This window comes from Tetrahymena thermophila, assembly GCF_000189635.1.
Source record: "Tetrahymena thermophila SB210 genomic scaffold scf_8254697, whole genome shotgun sequence".
Classification (NCBI taxonomy): Eukaryota; Ciliophora; class Oligohymenophorea; order Hymenostomatida; family Tetrahymenidae; genus Tetrahymena; species Tetrahymena thermophila.
In genome coordinates this window covers 138,848-153,154 of record NW_002476463.1, presented here as the reverse complement: position 1 = coordinate 153,154, position 14,307 = coordinate 138,848, and the positions used below count along the sequence as shown (strand labels likewise).

Genomic DNA, 14,307 nt, shown 5'->3' with positions numbered 1-14,307 from the left:
TTAATATATAAATTGAATATAAAAATGTGATGCATTTAAAATGTTTAAAAAAAATAATACCTTACGTATTACCTTTACACTCGATCCTCTGATTTCAAATTTTGTAATTTTTAAATAAGCTTTTAATACATTTTTTAATAAAATTTAATATATGATTTTTTATATAAGATTTATAAAAGATTTGTTTATAAAATTTGATCTTTTATGATATTTCAATGTTCTCTATTCATTTTTATAAATTTATGAAAATTTTGTTTACTTTTTTTTCTAATAAATAAAAAAAATTAATTTAATCAATTTTTATTATAAAATTCAAATTTAATAAGGTTTTAAGCAAGCTTTTTTTATTCGTTCATTAATAAATATATAACTTTTTTAATATTAATTAAGAAAAATATTATTTATAAATACATAATTTATTTTAATTAGTTGATATAATTATATTTAAAATTAATTAAATAGAAATAAATTTAAAAATATTTAAATTCATAATAAAAATATAAAATATATAATTTTTAACATAATTAACTAATAAATCTAGAATATTCTGATTTATTTATTTATTTATTTATTTATTTATTTTTGATCTACAATAAAGAATTCTCTTTAATTATCTAAACTTATTTCAATTTGATTCAGACTTATTATTAAATAAAAAATATTTTTGTAAGTTTAATAAAATATTTAAAAGTATTTATATTGAATAAAATATTACAATTTTAACTATAAAATCTAAATCCTCTAAACATTTTTGAAAAAAACTACTTCAAAGCTTCTTTTTCGTTCGAATTAATGCACAAACTAGACCTAATGATAAAAATAAACATTATTTATTATTATTTTTTAGGTATTTTCATCAAATGATTTTTTTTAAATAAAGAAAAGAAAAAAATTAAGAAAATTACTTTAAATCCAAGTTAAATTCATAAATACTTTGCATATTTTTGACAAAATTGCAAAAAATTTTAAATCCTTTCGAAGTAATATAACTTTGCCTAATAAATTTTCAAAAAATAAATAGTGATAAGAATTGTAATAAGATTTTCTAATTATAAATAATAAATTTTTTTCAATAATTAAAGCTATTCTGCTTATTAACTATTTTCAAAAAATTATTTATTTGTTTTTTTAATAAACTAAAAAATAAATTACATGAATTTTAGAGTCAATTTTTTTAATTTTTTTAGATTTTCTAATGATGTTGCAAAACAAACTAACATATCATCCTTGCAATTATTTGCCCTAATTAAATTGATATTTTATATTTTAAAAACTAATTTAAAATAAATTTACTATAAAGAAAGTTCTAGTTTCTAAATATTTTAACATTTTTTAATGCTTTGTGCAATATATTTAATTCCATCCTTTTAAATTTGATTCTATCTATTATATAAATATGATAAATTTAGAAATATCCAAAACATTTTCACAAATTAATAAACAAAAACTATTTTTTAAATGGTAAAAATGAAATTATTTTCAAATTTACTCGAAGCTAAGAGTTAGATTGATCAAGTTTTCTTATTTTTAAATTAAATCAGAAAGGCTCATCAGTCCATTATCTTCTATCAAATTTTAACTAAAAAACATAAAAATTTATTTATTTAATTAATTAATCAATTTTAAAATATACTCAAATTAAAGAGTAAGAGATTAAACATTTTAGTATCCTTCCATAGCGTGTACAATACTTATTAATCCAGCAGTTTTAATATAATTATTTCTTTTAATTATTACAAGAAAAATCTTAAAATATTAATGGTTCAGTAATTAAGATTACTCTGCATAAAGACGGAATTCAATCATATGTTTGAAGTTTTTTATTGCTTATGCAATATATTTGATTCCTTCGTCACAAATCAAGTTTTTTCTTATAAAATTTTCCAAATAATAAGTAGGGTAAAGTAAACTAATAATAATTTTATTAATAACAAATTAAAAGTAATAAATACGCTAAACGAAGACTTAAAGTAGTAAGACTTTAGAAATTTTAAATAACTTATGAAATACATTTAGCTCCTTCATAACTAATTGTATTTTGGCTGTTAAATATTTCATTTTAAATAAAAAATATTAAAAAACTATTAAATGATAAAATTGATCAATTTTACCTAAAACCTAGATGTAGATTAGTAAGGTTATACTAACTTATGGAATTTGTAATCATTTTAATTTCATTTAAACCAATTTATTTTTAGCTTTAAGAGATAAAAATCATTAGAAAAAAAATGAAGAAATAGCTTAAAAATTTTTAATTATTTTTAAATGAGTTTAATCAAATAAATTTAAAAGGTTGTACGTAATTAAAGTGTGGAAATTATCAATTTTCTTTTATTTTTCTAAAAAATTTGATAAAGCTTTTATTGAGTCTAAATCGCAATCTTCATAACTATTAAAACAAAAATTTAAATAAAAAAATGTTAAATAACTGAAAAACAGTAACAAAAAATATCTACCTTAAATAGAGGATTAGTTCTTTAATTTATTTAATATTCATTATAGATTTATAAATAATCTGATTTCCTCCTTATTATACTTAAGTATACCTTTTATTATTTTGAAAAAATATCAAAAAGCTAAATAATAAAAAAATAATAAATTATATACATTAAATTTAGATGCAATTCAGAAATATTTTATTATTTTTCTAATGCCATTGCAATACTTTTAGCTGCATCTAATCCTATTTGATTTTTTCTTTTGTAGATAATAAAATTAAATAATTAAAATTTTAAAATAAATAAATTAAAGCTTAATAATTTTAATTAAAAAAAATTACTAAATTTATAATTATATTTTTGAAACATTTTATAATTTTTCTATTGAATTAGCTATGGCTGATGCTCCTAATGAACTAATAACATAATTATTGCTTTTATTTATATATAAAATTTTAATAAATAAAATATATTTTTCAATTATAATAAAGAAAATTAAAAAATATTACTTAAGATAAATTTTTATTGTTTTTAGTTATGCATTATTTTCTAAAATGGTAGATATAATCATGGCTGCAGAATCATCAATTTAGTTTTAACTATTATAAATATGATTTTTTAATGTAAATATCAATTATATAAAATTTAATTTAAATTTTTTTCCTCTCAATTTTTTAATAACAAATTAGATATTTATTACCATAAATTGAGAATCAAATATTTAAGACCTCTTTGTTTTTCTATTGCCTTTAAAATATTATTTGTTCCTTCAACTCCTAAATTATTTGAGCTTATTGATTAAACAAAAAATAATAAAAATTAATAAGTCCCATTTTTAAGTAAATTTAGAAAAAGTAATATTTTAAAGATAGATAGATACCTTAAATAAAGATTTAATTCAATTAAATTTTATAAATTTTAGATAGCATTAGCAAGGCTATTAGCTCCATTTTTACCGATTTTACAAAAACTAATTAAATATTTTTAAAATTAATTCAAAAATTGAAAAATTTTAAAGATTTTTACTTTAATCCTAGCTTTAAATTAGTAAGTTTGTTTAATTTATACAATGCATCAGCTATACTTTAAGCTCCAATTTCATCAATTAAACCATATCTAATTTATTTTTTAACTTTAATATTTTTATATATTTCTTGAAATTACTAAAAATCAATAGTTAAGCAACTTAAATTCTGAAAATTTTATATCGAACTCATTATTTCATAGACTCCATCTAATTAAGTATTTGTTTAACTAATTATATTTTAATCAAATCAAAAAATAAAATTAAACAAAATAGCATAAAATAAATTTTAAATAAGGTACCTTAAATTAAGATTTAAACTCTAAAGATTTTCATAATAATAAATAGATCTTGCGATATAATATGCTCCTAAACATTTAATAATGTTTTATCTAATTTATTTTTCAATTATAGATATAAAAATTGAATTGTATTTTAAGTAAATATTTATAAATATAAAATTACTCTAATTTAAGTTCTAATTTGACTAATTTCTTATAGTTTTTTATAGCTTCTTCAATATCCTTTACACCACTACTAGTAATTGAATTTTAACTTATAAAACAACAAAATTTGTTCATTAAATAAAAAATAATAATTTATAAATTTGGTAAATATTACGATAAGTTAAGGTCTAAATTAGTGATATTTTCATAAGTTTGTATAGCTTTTGAAATTAAACCGACTTCATCATCACCAATTTTACAATTTCTAGTTTTTAATTGGATTATTAAACTAAAAGAAAGTATAAATTTAATATAAATAAAAAGTTATTTGAAAAATAAATAGATAAAAATTAGTTTTTTTTAATGAGTTAATATAATCATAATAAATTTAAATGAATCATTACATCAAATTTAGCTTTAATTTGTTCATGTGTTTAAATATTTTCAAACTATCTGAAATTTCTTTAATTCCTTACAGACTAAACTTATTATTTCTAAAAAAAATATAAAAATTATTAAAATAGAATTTTAATATTGCCATTTCTAACAATTTGCCAAAATTATATTAATCCCTAAATTAAAATTATACTTTAAGTTTAATTCTAAGCCTTCTATTAATTCATTTTCAGACAATCCATTTGCAATAAAAGTCAAACCTTAATCACATATCTAATTCTGGCTATTAAATTATTTTTAATTAAAGTCAAAAATTCAATATTTAGAGTAAAATAAAATAATTCAAATTTAATTCAAATGAATTTCATATTTTACATATTTAAATCAATAACTAAAAAAATTTACCATAAATTTAGATTCAAATGTTATATTTTTTAGCAATTTCTAAATATCCTCGAAATATGATCACAACATAGCACATCTAACCTATTAAAGCTTTTACATTAAAATATTTTATTAATAAATTACAAGAACTTAATAAATAAATAATATACCTCAAATTAAGATTAAGACCTTTTAGATTTTTTAAATTTGATATAGATTATGCAATATTTTTAATGTTTGAATTAGAAACAGAAGTATTCCTATTTATTTTAAAAAATCTAATTAATAAACATTTATCCATCAATATTAAGATTAAATATAAATGAAATTATTTATTTATTTACTTTTTTATTGTTTAAAATTTGTTATTTTATTATTTAATTAATAAATAAATATTTGATCATCATTTATTTAATATATAAATATTTAAATTACTCTAAGTTTATATAAAGACAAACAATATCTCTCATATGTTTTAAACTATCGGCTATTGATTTGAGTCCTATATTTCTTACCGTAGAATTTCTAATTTTAAAATATTAAATTTTAAAAATATGTTAAATTTTTAACAAAAAATACTGAAAATTAAGTTCTAAGTTAGTTACTCTTTAACAATTCATTAAAGCACTTGAAATTTTTAAAGCATCATCATTTGCTAGAAAGAACTTCCTAATTAAATATATTTTTAGTTTCAATTGTTATTGAAATAAATTCTAAAATGAATTATGATAAAAAAGTTAATTTTATTGTAAGAGTATCTATCTTAAAATAATGATTTGATTTAAACTAACTTTCAATAGTAATTTATTTTCTAATTTTAAAATTTTTTTTTTAAGTTGAAAAATATAATAAATAAATATTCATTAATTCAAACTTAGTTTATAAATAAATAATGGATAAATCCTTTTTAAAATTTTGTTTAGTTTTCAATTTAATGTTTTCAAAGATAGATAAATTATTTTCTATTTATTTAAAGTATCAAATAATATTTATATTCAGTGAGGGTAGTTTGAATAATTAACAATTTTTTTATTAGTTTTATAGCTTAATTCAATAATATTTTACTTTAAATTTTAAAATGTGTTTCAAAAAGTTAAAATTTAAAAATGTTCTTCAACTATTTTATCAATTTAATCTCTTGGTAAAATAAATATGTTTTAATTTTACTTAAATCTGATTTGAATGTTTTTATAATACTGACATACTGGAAGAAGTTCTATTTTCCTCACTTTTATAAAATTTTGATCGTCTATTGTTAAATATTATTTTATTAAATTATAAAAAATAAAGAAAATTATATTTAATTTTACTGATTTTATTATTTTATTTTTCTATCTAGTCATTATCCTAAACATTTTAGCTCAAATTCAAAGAATTGAATACTCCAAGCTCATTAATTAAACCAATTACGTTGTTCATTACCTTTTAGTGATTATTCAAATCGATAACATATTTTTGTGAGTTATCAATAGAATCTTGCATCCTTTAGTAATTAATTTCATATTTTTATTTATTTTCTTATATTATCTCTTTAAGCAATTCATTTTGTTTTTCTTTGTCTTCATGCTCGGTTTATAGAATTTATTTCAGCTTTTCTTTTTAAGAGATTTCATTATAAGTATTTAAAGGTTATTCATAAACTTTTTATGCTTCCTCGAGGTTAGTTAAAATTTCGTTTTCTTTTTCTTCTAATGCAAAGATGACTTGAGATTAGAAATTCTTGAAAAATGTTTTAACTTTTTATTAATTTTCTTTTAATTGTGAAGGTTTTTAAGATATTTCAATAAGCTTTGGGTAAAATAACTCATCATCAAATATTGGCCAACCTTTAAATATTGTTTCATTTTTGCTTTCTAGTAATGTTTCAAGAAGAATAAAATTTTTTAATTTCTTTTAATCAAAGCACTTGATACACTTAAGTACATACTCATCCTCTTCATTATCTAACCTCATTAAAAGGAGTTCATGGTTTGGATGAATAGAACATTTGCTGTAATTATTTTTTTTTTAATTTTCCATCTCTGAAATTCCAAGATTTCTATCAACTTAATTTTGATTCATTTGATTGATGTGATTTTCTCTTCTATTTAAAAGATATTAAATAATGTTCTTAACTATTAATTATAATAAATAAGAGTAGATCAATCTTTTAAAAAATATTGTTTGTTAATTTATACAGTATGTTTCAAAAAGTTGTCAAGTCCTGCCTACCTATGTTTAAACATTTCACCAAAATAAGCGAATTGAGTTAAAATAAAATCACAAAAAAATAATTTTTTGAAATAAAGCAATTAGAACAATTAACCTATAAAAATAAACTTTTTAGATTATTTTAAATTAATTCTTATTATTAAGACTAACAAGTAAATAAATTAAGTTCATAAAAAAATCAAATGAATTATAAACCTTATTAATGTATATATTATTTATTATAAACTATATTTATATATTTTAAATTATAGTATAATAATCTAGATTGAATAGTATTTATTTAATAATTTTTCAAATGTGAAATACTTTTGATTCCTAAAAAAAGTTTAATTTGAACTCATCAATTTATAGAAGAAATACAAAAGATTTCTTTATAAAATGATAATTTGTGAATTTTTTAATTTTTTTTGTTTCGATACATTTAATAGTTGTTTTATTTAATTAAAAATACCTTAATTTTTTAAATAAGTTTTAAAAGAATTAAAAATAATTTGAATAAATATAATTTTATAAAATATTTATTTTTTTTGCTATTTATATTATTTAAAGATAAAATGAATGATCGACATAATATATAAAATATAGTACTAGATAGTTGACATAGCAGAAATTTATTTATTAGTTTCTAAATAGAATTTATTTTTATTTATCCTTTAGATTTATTTCTCTTAGTGAAACAGTAGCTCAATCTTTATAATTAATTTTAAAAATAGATATTATTAAGTTGAAGTAAAATTTAAAAATTACCTTTCAATTCAAGTGAATATCCTTAAGGTTAAAATAACTATCTAATTTAAGGTCTTTAGCTCTAATTAATTGAATTTTGTCTATTTTAAAATAATAAATTGCAATATGATTAGGTTGAAATATTTTTTAAGTTATTTTTTATTTAGAAGAGATATGAAATTAGAAAAAATTAAATAAAAAATGTTAATTTTATCAATAAAAAAAGTATATGAAGATTACGTAACATCGATTTTTAATTGAGTTAATGATTTAATCTTTTGTAACTTAGAAATTTTTTTCACTCCATCAAAGCTAATTTAGTTTATCCTAAATATTTTTGTTAAATTTATTAAAGAAAACTATGATTAAAAAGAATTTATTATTTTTGTTTGATCTGAAATGTTAAGATAAATTTTAACTTTTTAATAAAATTATAAAATTGGATTTTCCATTCATATTAGAATGTAAAATTTATTAAAAACTAATAAAAAAATAAACAAGTTATTTAAGTAAATTACGGAAGATTTAAAGTTAAAGAGCTTATATTTTGTTTACTTTCTAAACAATTCAAAATTGGATCAAAAATAGCATCGTTGATCTAGCAAGACCTGTTTATAAATATACTTGTTAGTATTTAGGAAAAGTAAAGCTATAATGATACCCTAATGAGAGATTTAATTTGCTAATATTCTAGCATCTTCTAATTATTTTTGAAATAGTATTACATCCATATTTGTCAATAGGGTTTGAGCTAATTAAATTATAAGTTTTAAAATTAAATTTTTATTGAATTAATAATCTAAATTTTAGAACATATTTATAAACTGTGAATTATAATTTAAGAATTTACCTCAAGTTAAGTGACAATTTTTAGATTTTTTGGAGTTTTTGTATTGAATGTGAAATACTTGTAAATCCACTAATTTCTATTTAATTTATGCTTTCAAAATTAAAATTAAATTCTATTAAATAAAAAAATTAAAAAAATTACCTTAAATCAAGGTTTAATTATTTTATATTTTAATAATTTTCTATAGCTTCAGCAATAAATTTAGCTCCTTGACCAATTATTTAGTTATCTCTAATTATTTTTTACAATTAAAGTATAAAATGATCATACAAAACAATATCATTTAAAAAAAATTAAAAAAATATAAAATTACGCTAATAATAGAGTCAGTTATGTAATATTTTGATAATTACTAATAGCTTTAGCAATTGCTTATGTTCCTTCAAGTCCAATATTATTTTTACTAAACCGATGAGTTTATTAATTTAAAGCAAAATTTAAATTTAAAATAAAAATTTATTAAGTTTTAATTTACCTTAACTAGAGAGCCAATTAAATCAAAAATTTACATCTTTTTAAACCTTATGCAATACTTTTAGCTCCCTCCTAACCAATTTAACTTTCCCTAATAAAATAAATTTTGTAAAATCTAAAATCTGATTTAACAAGAAATATTTACTTTAAATAAAGAGATAACTTAGTGAAGTTACTATTATGAGTATTTAGAGTACTTGCAATACTTTAGACACAGCTTAAACCAATTTAATTATTACTTAAAATTAAAAAATAAAATTATTATTTACACTGAATTTTAAAATTTATATAAAACTGAATGAAAGAAAAAGTTATACTTAAAGTTAAGCTCTAAAATTTTAATTTTTTAATAAGAAGAAATAATATCTATAACACTCTTTGCTTCATCCCCAGTGATAAAGTTTTATCTTTATTTTTAAATAATAAAATAAGTTTAAAATATTTATTTACAAGAAAATTAATTTAAGAAATTAAAGAATTACTAAAAAGAGAGACTCAAAGATTTAATTTGTTTATTATTTTGTATGGCATTAGCAATGCCCATTGCACCGCCTATATAAACCTAATTTTCACTTAAAATTTTTAAATTTAATGAATTTTTTATTAAAAAATTAATTTAAAAATAAATATTAAATAATTTACCTTAAATCTAAATATAACTTAGATATATTTTAAAGCTTTTCTAATGCCTAAGAAATGCTTACAGATCCTTAACATCCTAAAGTATTTCCACTAATAAAATATTTAAATTTCAAATGAAATTTTACTAATTAATTTAGTTTAAAATAACAAAATTCTTAAAATGATTTTTAAAAATTACTTTAATATTAGCTTTAATTTAGAAATTTTTAATAAATTCTCTAATGAAGTCGCAAGTGCATTAGCTCCATCTTAAGTAATTTAGTTTTACCTGAATAATTATTTATTAATATTGTTAAGATTAATTTAAAATTTAAAATGTTGTTTTTATATAAAACTATGTTAAAATTTTTAATTTTACGAGAAGTTAATCAATAAGTAGGAGATATTTTAATTTTTAGCTAAAGCAGTAGATAATATTATAGTTCCTTCATCACCGATCTAATTATCACTAATTGTATATTTGAAATGAGTAAATCTTGAAGAAACTAATAAAAATGAGTAAGAAAATTCACTTCTAAAAAAACTAACTTAAAAACAACACCCAAAAAATAAATATAATAATAGTTAAAATCACCTTAAATCTAAAGATAATTCTTAAATGTTTTCATATTTTTCAATAGCTTTAGAAATGCTCTTAGTCCCATCTATCCCAATTTAATTTTTCCTAAAAATAAGTAAGATATTTTAACAAATTAATTATAAAATAAGCAAAAATTGTAATTTAAACTGCTAAATAGTAAATAAATTTTTATTATTAAAGAATTCACAGTAAAAAAAGATAAAAATACCTCAAAAAGAGAGTCAAATGAGTTAAATTCTGATAATCCTAAATAGCATTTGCAAGACTATTCACTCCATTTACCCCAATTTAGTTTTTCCTAATAAAATATTTTGAATTAAATAATTAACAATGATATTTAAAAAATTTAAAACTAATTACTTTAAATATAACCTCAATTTGGTTAAATTCTTATATTCTTGTAAAGTATTTGATATACAATAAGCACCTTCAACACCAATAGAATTGTTTCTATTATAATTTAAACAATATTATATTAAAGGTAGGGAAAAATTACTCTTAAAATAAAAGTTAATAACATATTCTTGAAAATTACCCAAAATCAAGAGATAAATCAGTTATGTGTTTATAATCTTAAATTTCACCAACAATTTTTTTAACTCCATTCATTCCAATTTAAGTTTAGCTATTTCAAATGTTAAATAAATTAAAATAAATAATTCCAATTAATTCAAATTCAAAATAAAATTACTTAAAAAATAGACCCAACTTAGAAATATTTTTTTATTTTTGTAGAGCATTCCCAATTTCTATTGCCCCATCAAGGCCAATATTGTTTTCGCTAGCAAATTATAATACATTTTAAGTAAAACAAATAAGAAACTAATACTTATTTTTTAAATTGACAATTAATTAATAAAATATTACCAAAAATCAAGATTTAAATCAATTAAGTTTTTATATTTTTCAATAGCTTTCGCTATATAAGCAACTCCTTCACTATAAATTGAATTAGACCTATTAAAAGTAAAGAGTAATAATTGAACAAATTACTATTTAATTTAAAGCAATTAAGAGCTTTTTTTTCAATAATATTGAATTACCTTAAATCCAATCTCAATTAAATTATGTTAAGATTCTTTTCAATAGATTTTGCAATAGTATTGGCTTAATCATCATTAAATTAATTTTGTCTAAAATTTTATAGTAACAATTAGAATATTTATTTTAAGAAACAATTATTTATTTTATTTAAAAAAATTATAATTTAAAAAGTTTATTTACAAAAAACGATAAAATTAAAATTTTATTTAAAAAAATCAAATATGAAATGATATAATAATAACAACCTTAATTTGACTTCTACATTAACTAGATCTTTAAGGACCTCCAAACATTCCGAAACCTATGCTATTCCTTCTAAACCAAACATGTTGCTCCTTTTTAAAAAAAATATTTGATTAAAATTAAATATTTTTATTTAAAATTTATTATTTTAGGCAAAACTTTTAATGTCTAACAAATATTTTAAATTTATTTAAAATATAAATCTTAATGCAATATATTTAGTTAAGCCTTTGTTTAAAATGATTTATTTTAAATTATTACGATAAATCTAAATTTAAAATTTTGATTGATTCACATTCAGACAACCCACTAGCTATATAAGACAAAGCTTTATCACAGATTTTATTGTTACTAATATTTTTTATTACAAAATGATTAAAATAATGATCTTCAAAATAATTAATGTAAAAAGCAAATATTTTTAACTTAAAATCTAGTAAAAATGATTACCTTAGATCAAGATGCAGGTTTTATAGTTTTTTGAAATTCTTTAAAATTGTTGATATGTGCTCAGATCCAAAAAATTCAATATTACTCTTACTTTTTTAATTTATAATATATTTAAATAAGTTAAATTATTAAAAAAGCTATCTTTTCAAATTGTATTAATAAATAAAAAGTTCATTTTAAAATCTAATGAAAAATATTTTACCTTAAATTGAGATTGAAGTCAGTACAATTTTTATAATCCGATAGAGACTCTGTTAAATTCTTAAGATTTGGGATACTCAATTAATTTCCTCTAATAATTATTTGAAAATAATATTTTTTATTAAAATTAAATAATAATCTTTCTCATTATAAAAATTAAAAATTTCTTGAATTGCAAATCATAAAATTTTGAATAACTAAATTTTTTTTACTGATTAATTAAGAATTCAAAATAAATTAATTTTACTCGAAGTTTAAAGTAAGAGAAATAATATCTTTAAAGTTTTTAAGACTATCAATTATTGCTTTTAGTCCTACACTTCCTAACTAATTGTTTCTAAATTATAATTTAAGTGATTGAATATAAGGTAGTTATTAAAAATAAATAATTAAAATTCAAAAAATACTTCAAATTAAGAGCCAAATGAGTTACACCATAAAAACTTTTGAAATTTTTAGCAATTTCAAAGCAGCCATCATCTCCGATTGAACAGTTGCTAAAAATATTTGATCAAATATTAAAATAAAAAATAGAGATTTAAGAAAAGTGATCAAAATATTCTTTTGATTTTTTTTAACTTCCTTTATCATAATAATTTAATTAATTATTTCAATATTTATTTATTATTTTGACTTATTCGCGATTAGAAACACAAGAATAAACTAAAATTTTTAATGATTTTAAGATAAAAAATTTATTTAGATTTACTTAAAATCGATTTATATCATTTTATGATGTAGACATTGTGGAAGATCTTCTAATTTGCTGATTTGTATTTAGCTAGAAACTAAATTAATGAATAAATAAATCAATAAAATATAAATAAATATATTTTAGTTAAATTTACTTAATCTATTTAACTAAATTTCAGTATCATTGTTTTCTCCATTTTAGTTATTATCAATTAACTCAAAAACATTAAATCTCTCTATCAAAGTCAAAATAAGGTTCATTATTTTTTAATGATTACTTAAATCAATAGCACATTTGAGAGATTTATCAAGTGAATCTTTAAGTTTTTTGTAGTTTGTTTCTCTATTTAGCTTACTTTCTTTTACTAAGTCTTTTAATGCCTAGTTTTACTATTCTTAGTCATTGTATTGAGTCTTTAGAATTTATTTCAGCTTTTCCTTTTAAGAGATTTCATTATAGTCTTTCAAAGGCTGCTCATAAACATTTTAGATTTTTTCAATGTTATCAAGAATTTTAACTTCTTTTTCTTCTATTTGAAATATTAATTAGGATTTCAAATCCTTGAAAAATGTTTAAACTTTTAGTTAATTTTCTTTTAACTGAGATGGATTTTAGGATAATTTCATAAGTTGTTCATAAATCGAATCATCATCAAAAACTGGCCAATCCTTAAATATGGTTTCATACTTGCTTTCAAGTAATTCTTCAAGAAGAATTGAGCTTCCAAATTTCTATTGATCTAAGCATTTAATACATTTAAGTACTTATTAATCTTATTCATCATCATCAGTTCTTAACAAAAGAAACTCTTTGCCAGGATGGGTTAAACATTTATTTTAGATATTAAACTATTACTCTTCTTTAATATCTAAACATTCTTTAGCCTCTGACTCAATCATTTATCTTTTTAACTCTTTTTTCCTTTTCCAATTTTTTTTTAATAATCTTTTATTAAAATTAATTTGATAAAAATAATACAAAAAAGTGATACTTATATATAGTGTTTAGCTAAATTAATTTAAAAATTTAGAATTTTTCATAAATTAATAAATAGATTTTATTAAACTATATATTAGAATCAAAGTGATTAATTACAAATTAGTTTTCATTTGTTTTCAAAAAATAAAATATTTAATTTTATTTATAAATTTTTTGTAATGAATTAATCCAAAAAATAATTAATTAAATATGATTTTAATATCATAAAAATTTCATAATTCATAAAATTTAACTTAAAATATATTCAATGACTATTGAAATATTCTCGCTCTACAAGTGATTATTAATACACTCTATATATAATACAAAAAAGATGGTTTTAGTTTTTCAGAAAAATAATAATATCTTTTTCTGAAGAAAACCAGTTTAATAAACTTAGCGCCTGTTAAAGTGGGCACAAGCTATAATCCTAAATCTAATTTTTTCATCTAAAATCCATCAATGTATATTTGGGCTAAATTATTGATCTCATGTTGCCCAATTTATATAAGTTTCATAGTAAGTA

The 14,307-nt window shown here is 18.2% G+C and overlaps 2 protein-coding genes across 2 annotated transcripts; both read right to left on the bottom strand. All coding sequences in view use genetic code 6, as the record gives it.

The window, feature by feature from the left end:
• Positions 1 to 635: 635 nt before the first annotated feature.
• Positions 636 to 6,749, bottom strand: TTHERM_000092919 (hypothetical protein; the record flags this gene model as incomplete). Its single annotated transcript, XM_012796719.1, has 30 exons — positions 636 to 640; positions 716 to 807; positions 906 to 995; positions 1,153 to 1,242; positions 1,294 to 1,383; positions 1,490 to 1,579; positions 1,634 to 1,723; positions 1,781 to 1,870; positions 1,953 to 2,042; positions 2,112 to 2,198; positions 2,300 to 2,389; positions 2,457 to 2,546; positions 2,608 to 2,697; positions 2,780 to 2,872; positions 2,948 to 3,037; positions 3,139 to 3,228; positions 3,319 to 3,408; positions 3,465 to 3,554; positions 3,603 to 3,692; positions 3,765 to 3,854; positions 3,928 to 4,017; positions 4,084 to 4,173; positions 4,313 to 4,402; positions 4,498 to 4,587; positions 4,710 to 4,799; positions 4,859 to 4,948; positions 5,124 to 5,213; positions 5,268 to 5,357; positions 5,856 to 5,937; positions 5,999 to 6,749. 30 exons carry the CDS (start codon positions 6,747 to 6,749, stop codon positions 636 to 638), a joined length of 3,270 nt encoding a protein of 1,089 aa, XP_012652173.1.
• Positions 6,750 to 7,583: 834 nt separating this feature from the next.
• Positions 7,584 to 13,702, bottom strand: TTHERM_00093930 (kinase domain protein, putative; the record flags this gene model as incomplete). Its single annotated transcript, XM_001012847.3, has 30 exons — positions 7,584 to 7,588; positions 7,647 to 7,726; positions 7,866 to 7,952; positions 8,144 to 8,233; positions 8,287 to 8,376; positions 8,476 to 8,565; positions 8,617 to 8,706; positions 8,789 to 8,878; positions 8,951 to 9,040; positions 9,095 to 9,187; positions 9,267 to 9,356; positions 9,432 to 9,521; positions 9,592 to 9,681; positions 9,770 to 9,859; positions 9,950 to 10,039; positions 10,166 to 10,255; positions 10,380 to 10,469; positions 10,532 to 10,621; positions 10,707 to 10,796; positions 10,863 to 10,952; positions 11,039 to 11,128; positions 11,215 to 11,304; positions 11,461 to 11,550; positions 11,720 to 11,809; positions 11,909 to 11,998; positions 12,111 to 12,200; positions 12,357 to 12,446; positions 12,517 to 12,606; positions 12,819 to 12,897; positions 12,958 to 13,702. 30 exons carry the CDS (start codon positions 13,700 to 13,702, stop codon positions 7,584 to 7,586), a joined length of 3,249 nt encoding a protein of 1,082 aa, XP_001012847.3.
• Between the last annotated feature and the right edge of the window lie 605 nt (positions 13,703 to 14,307).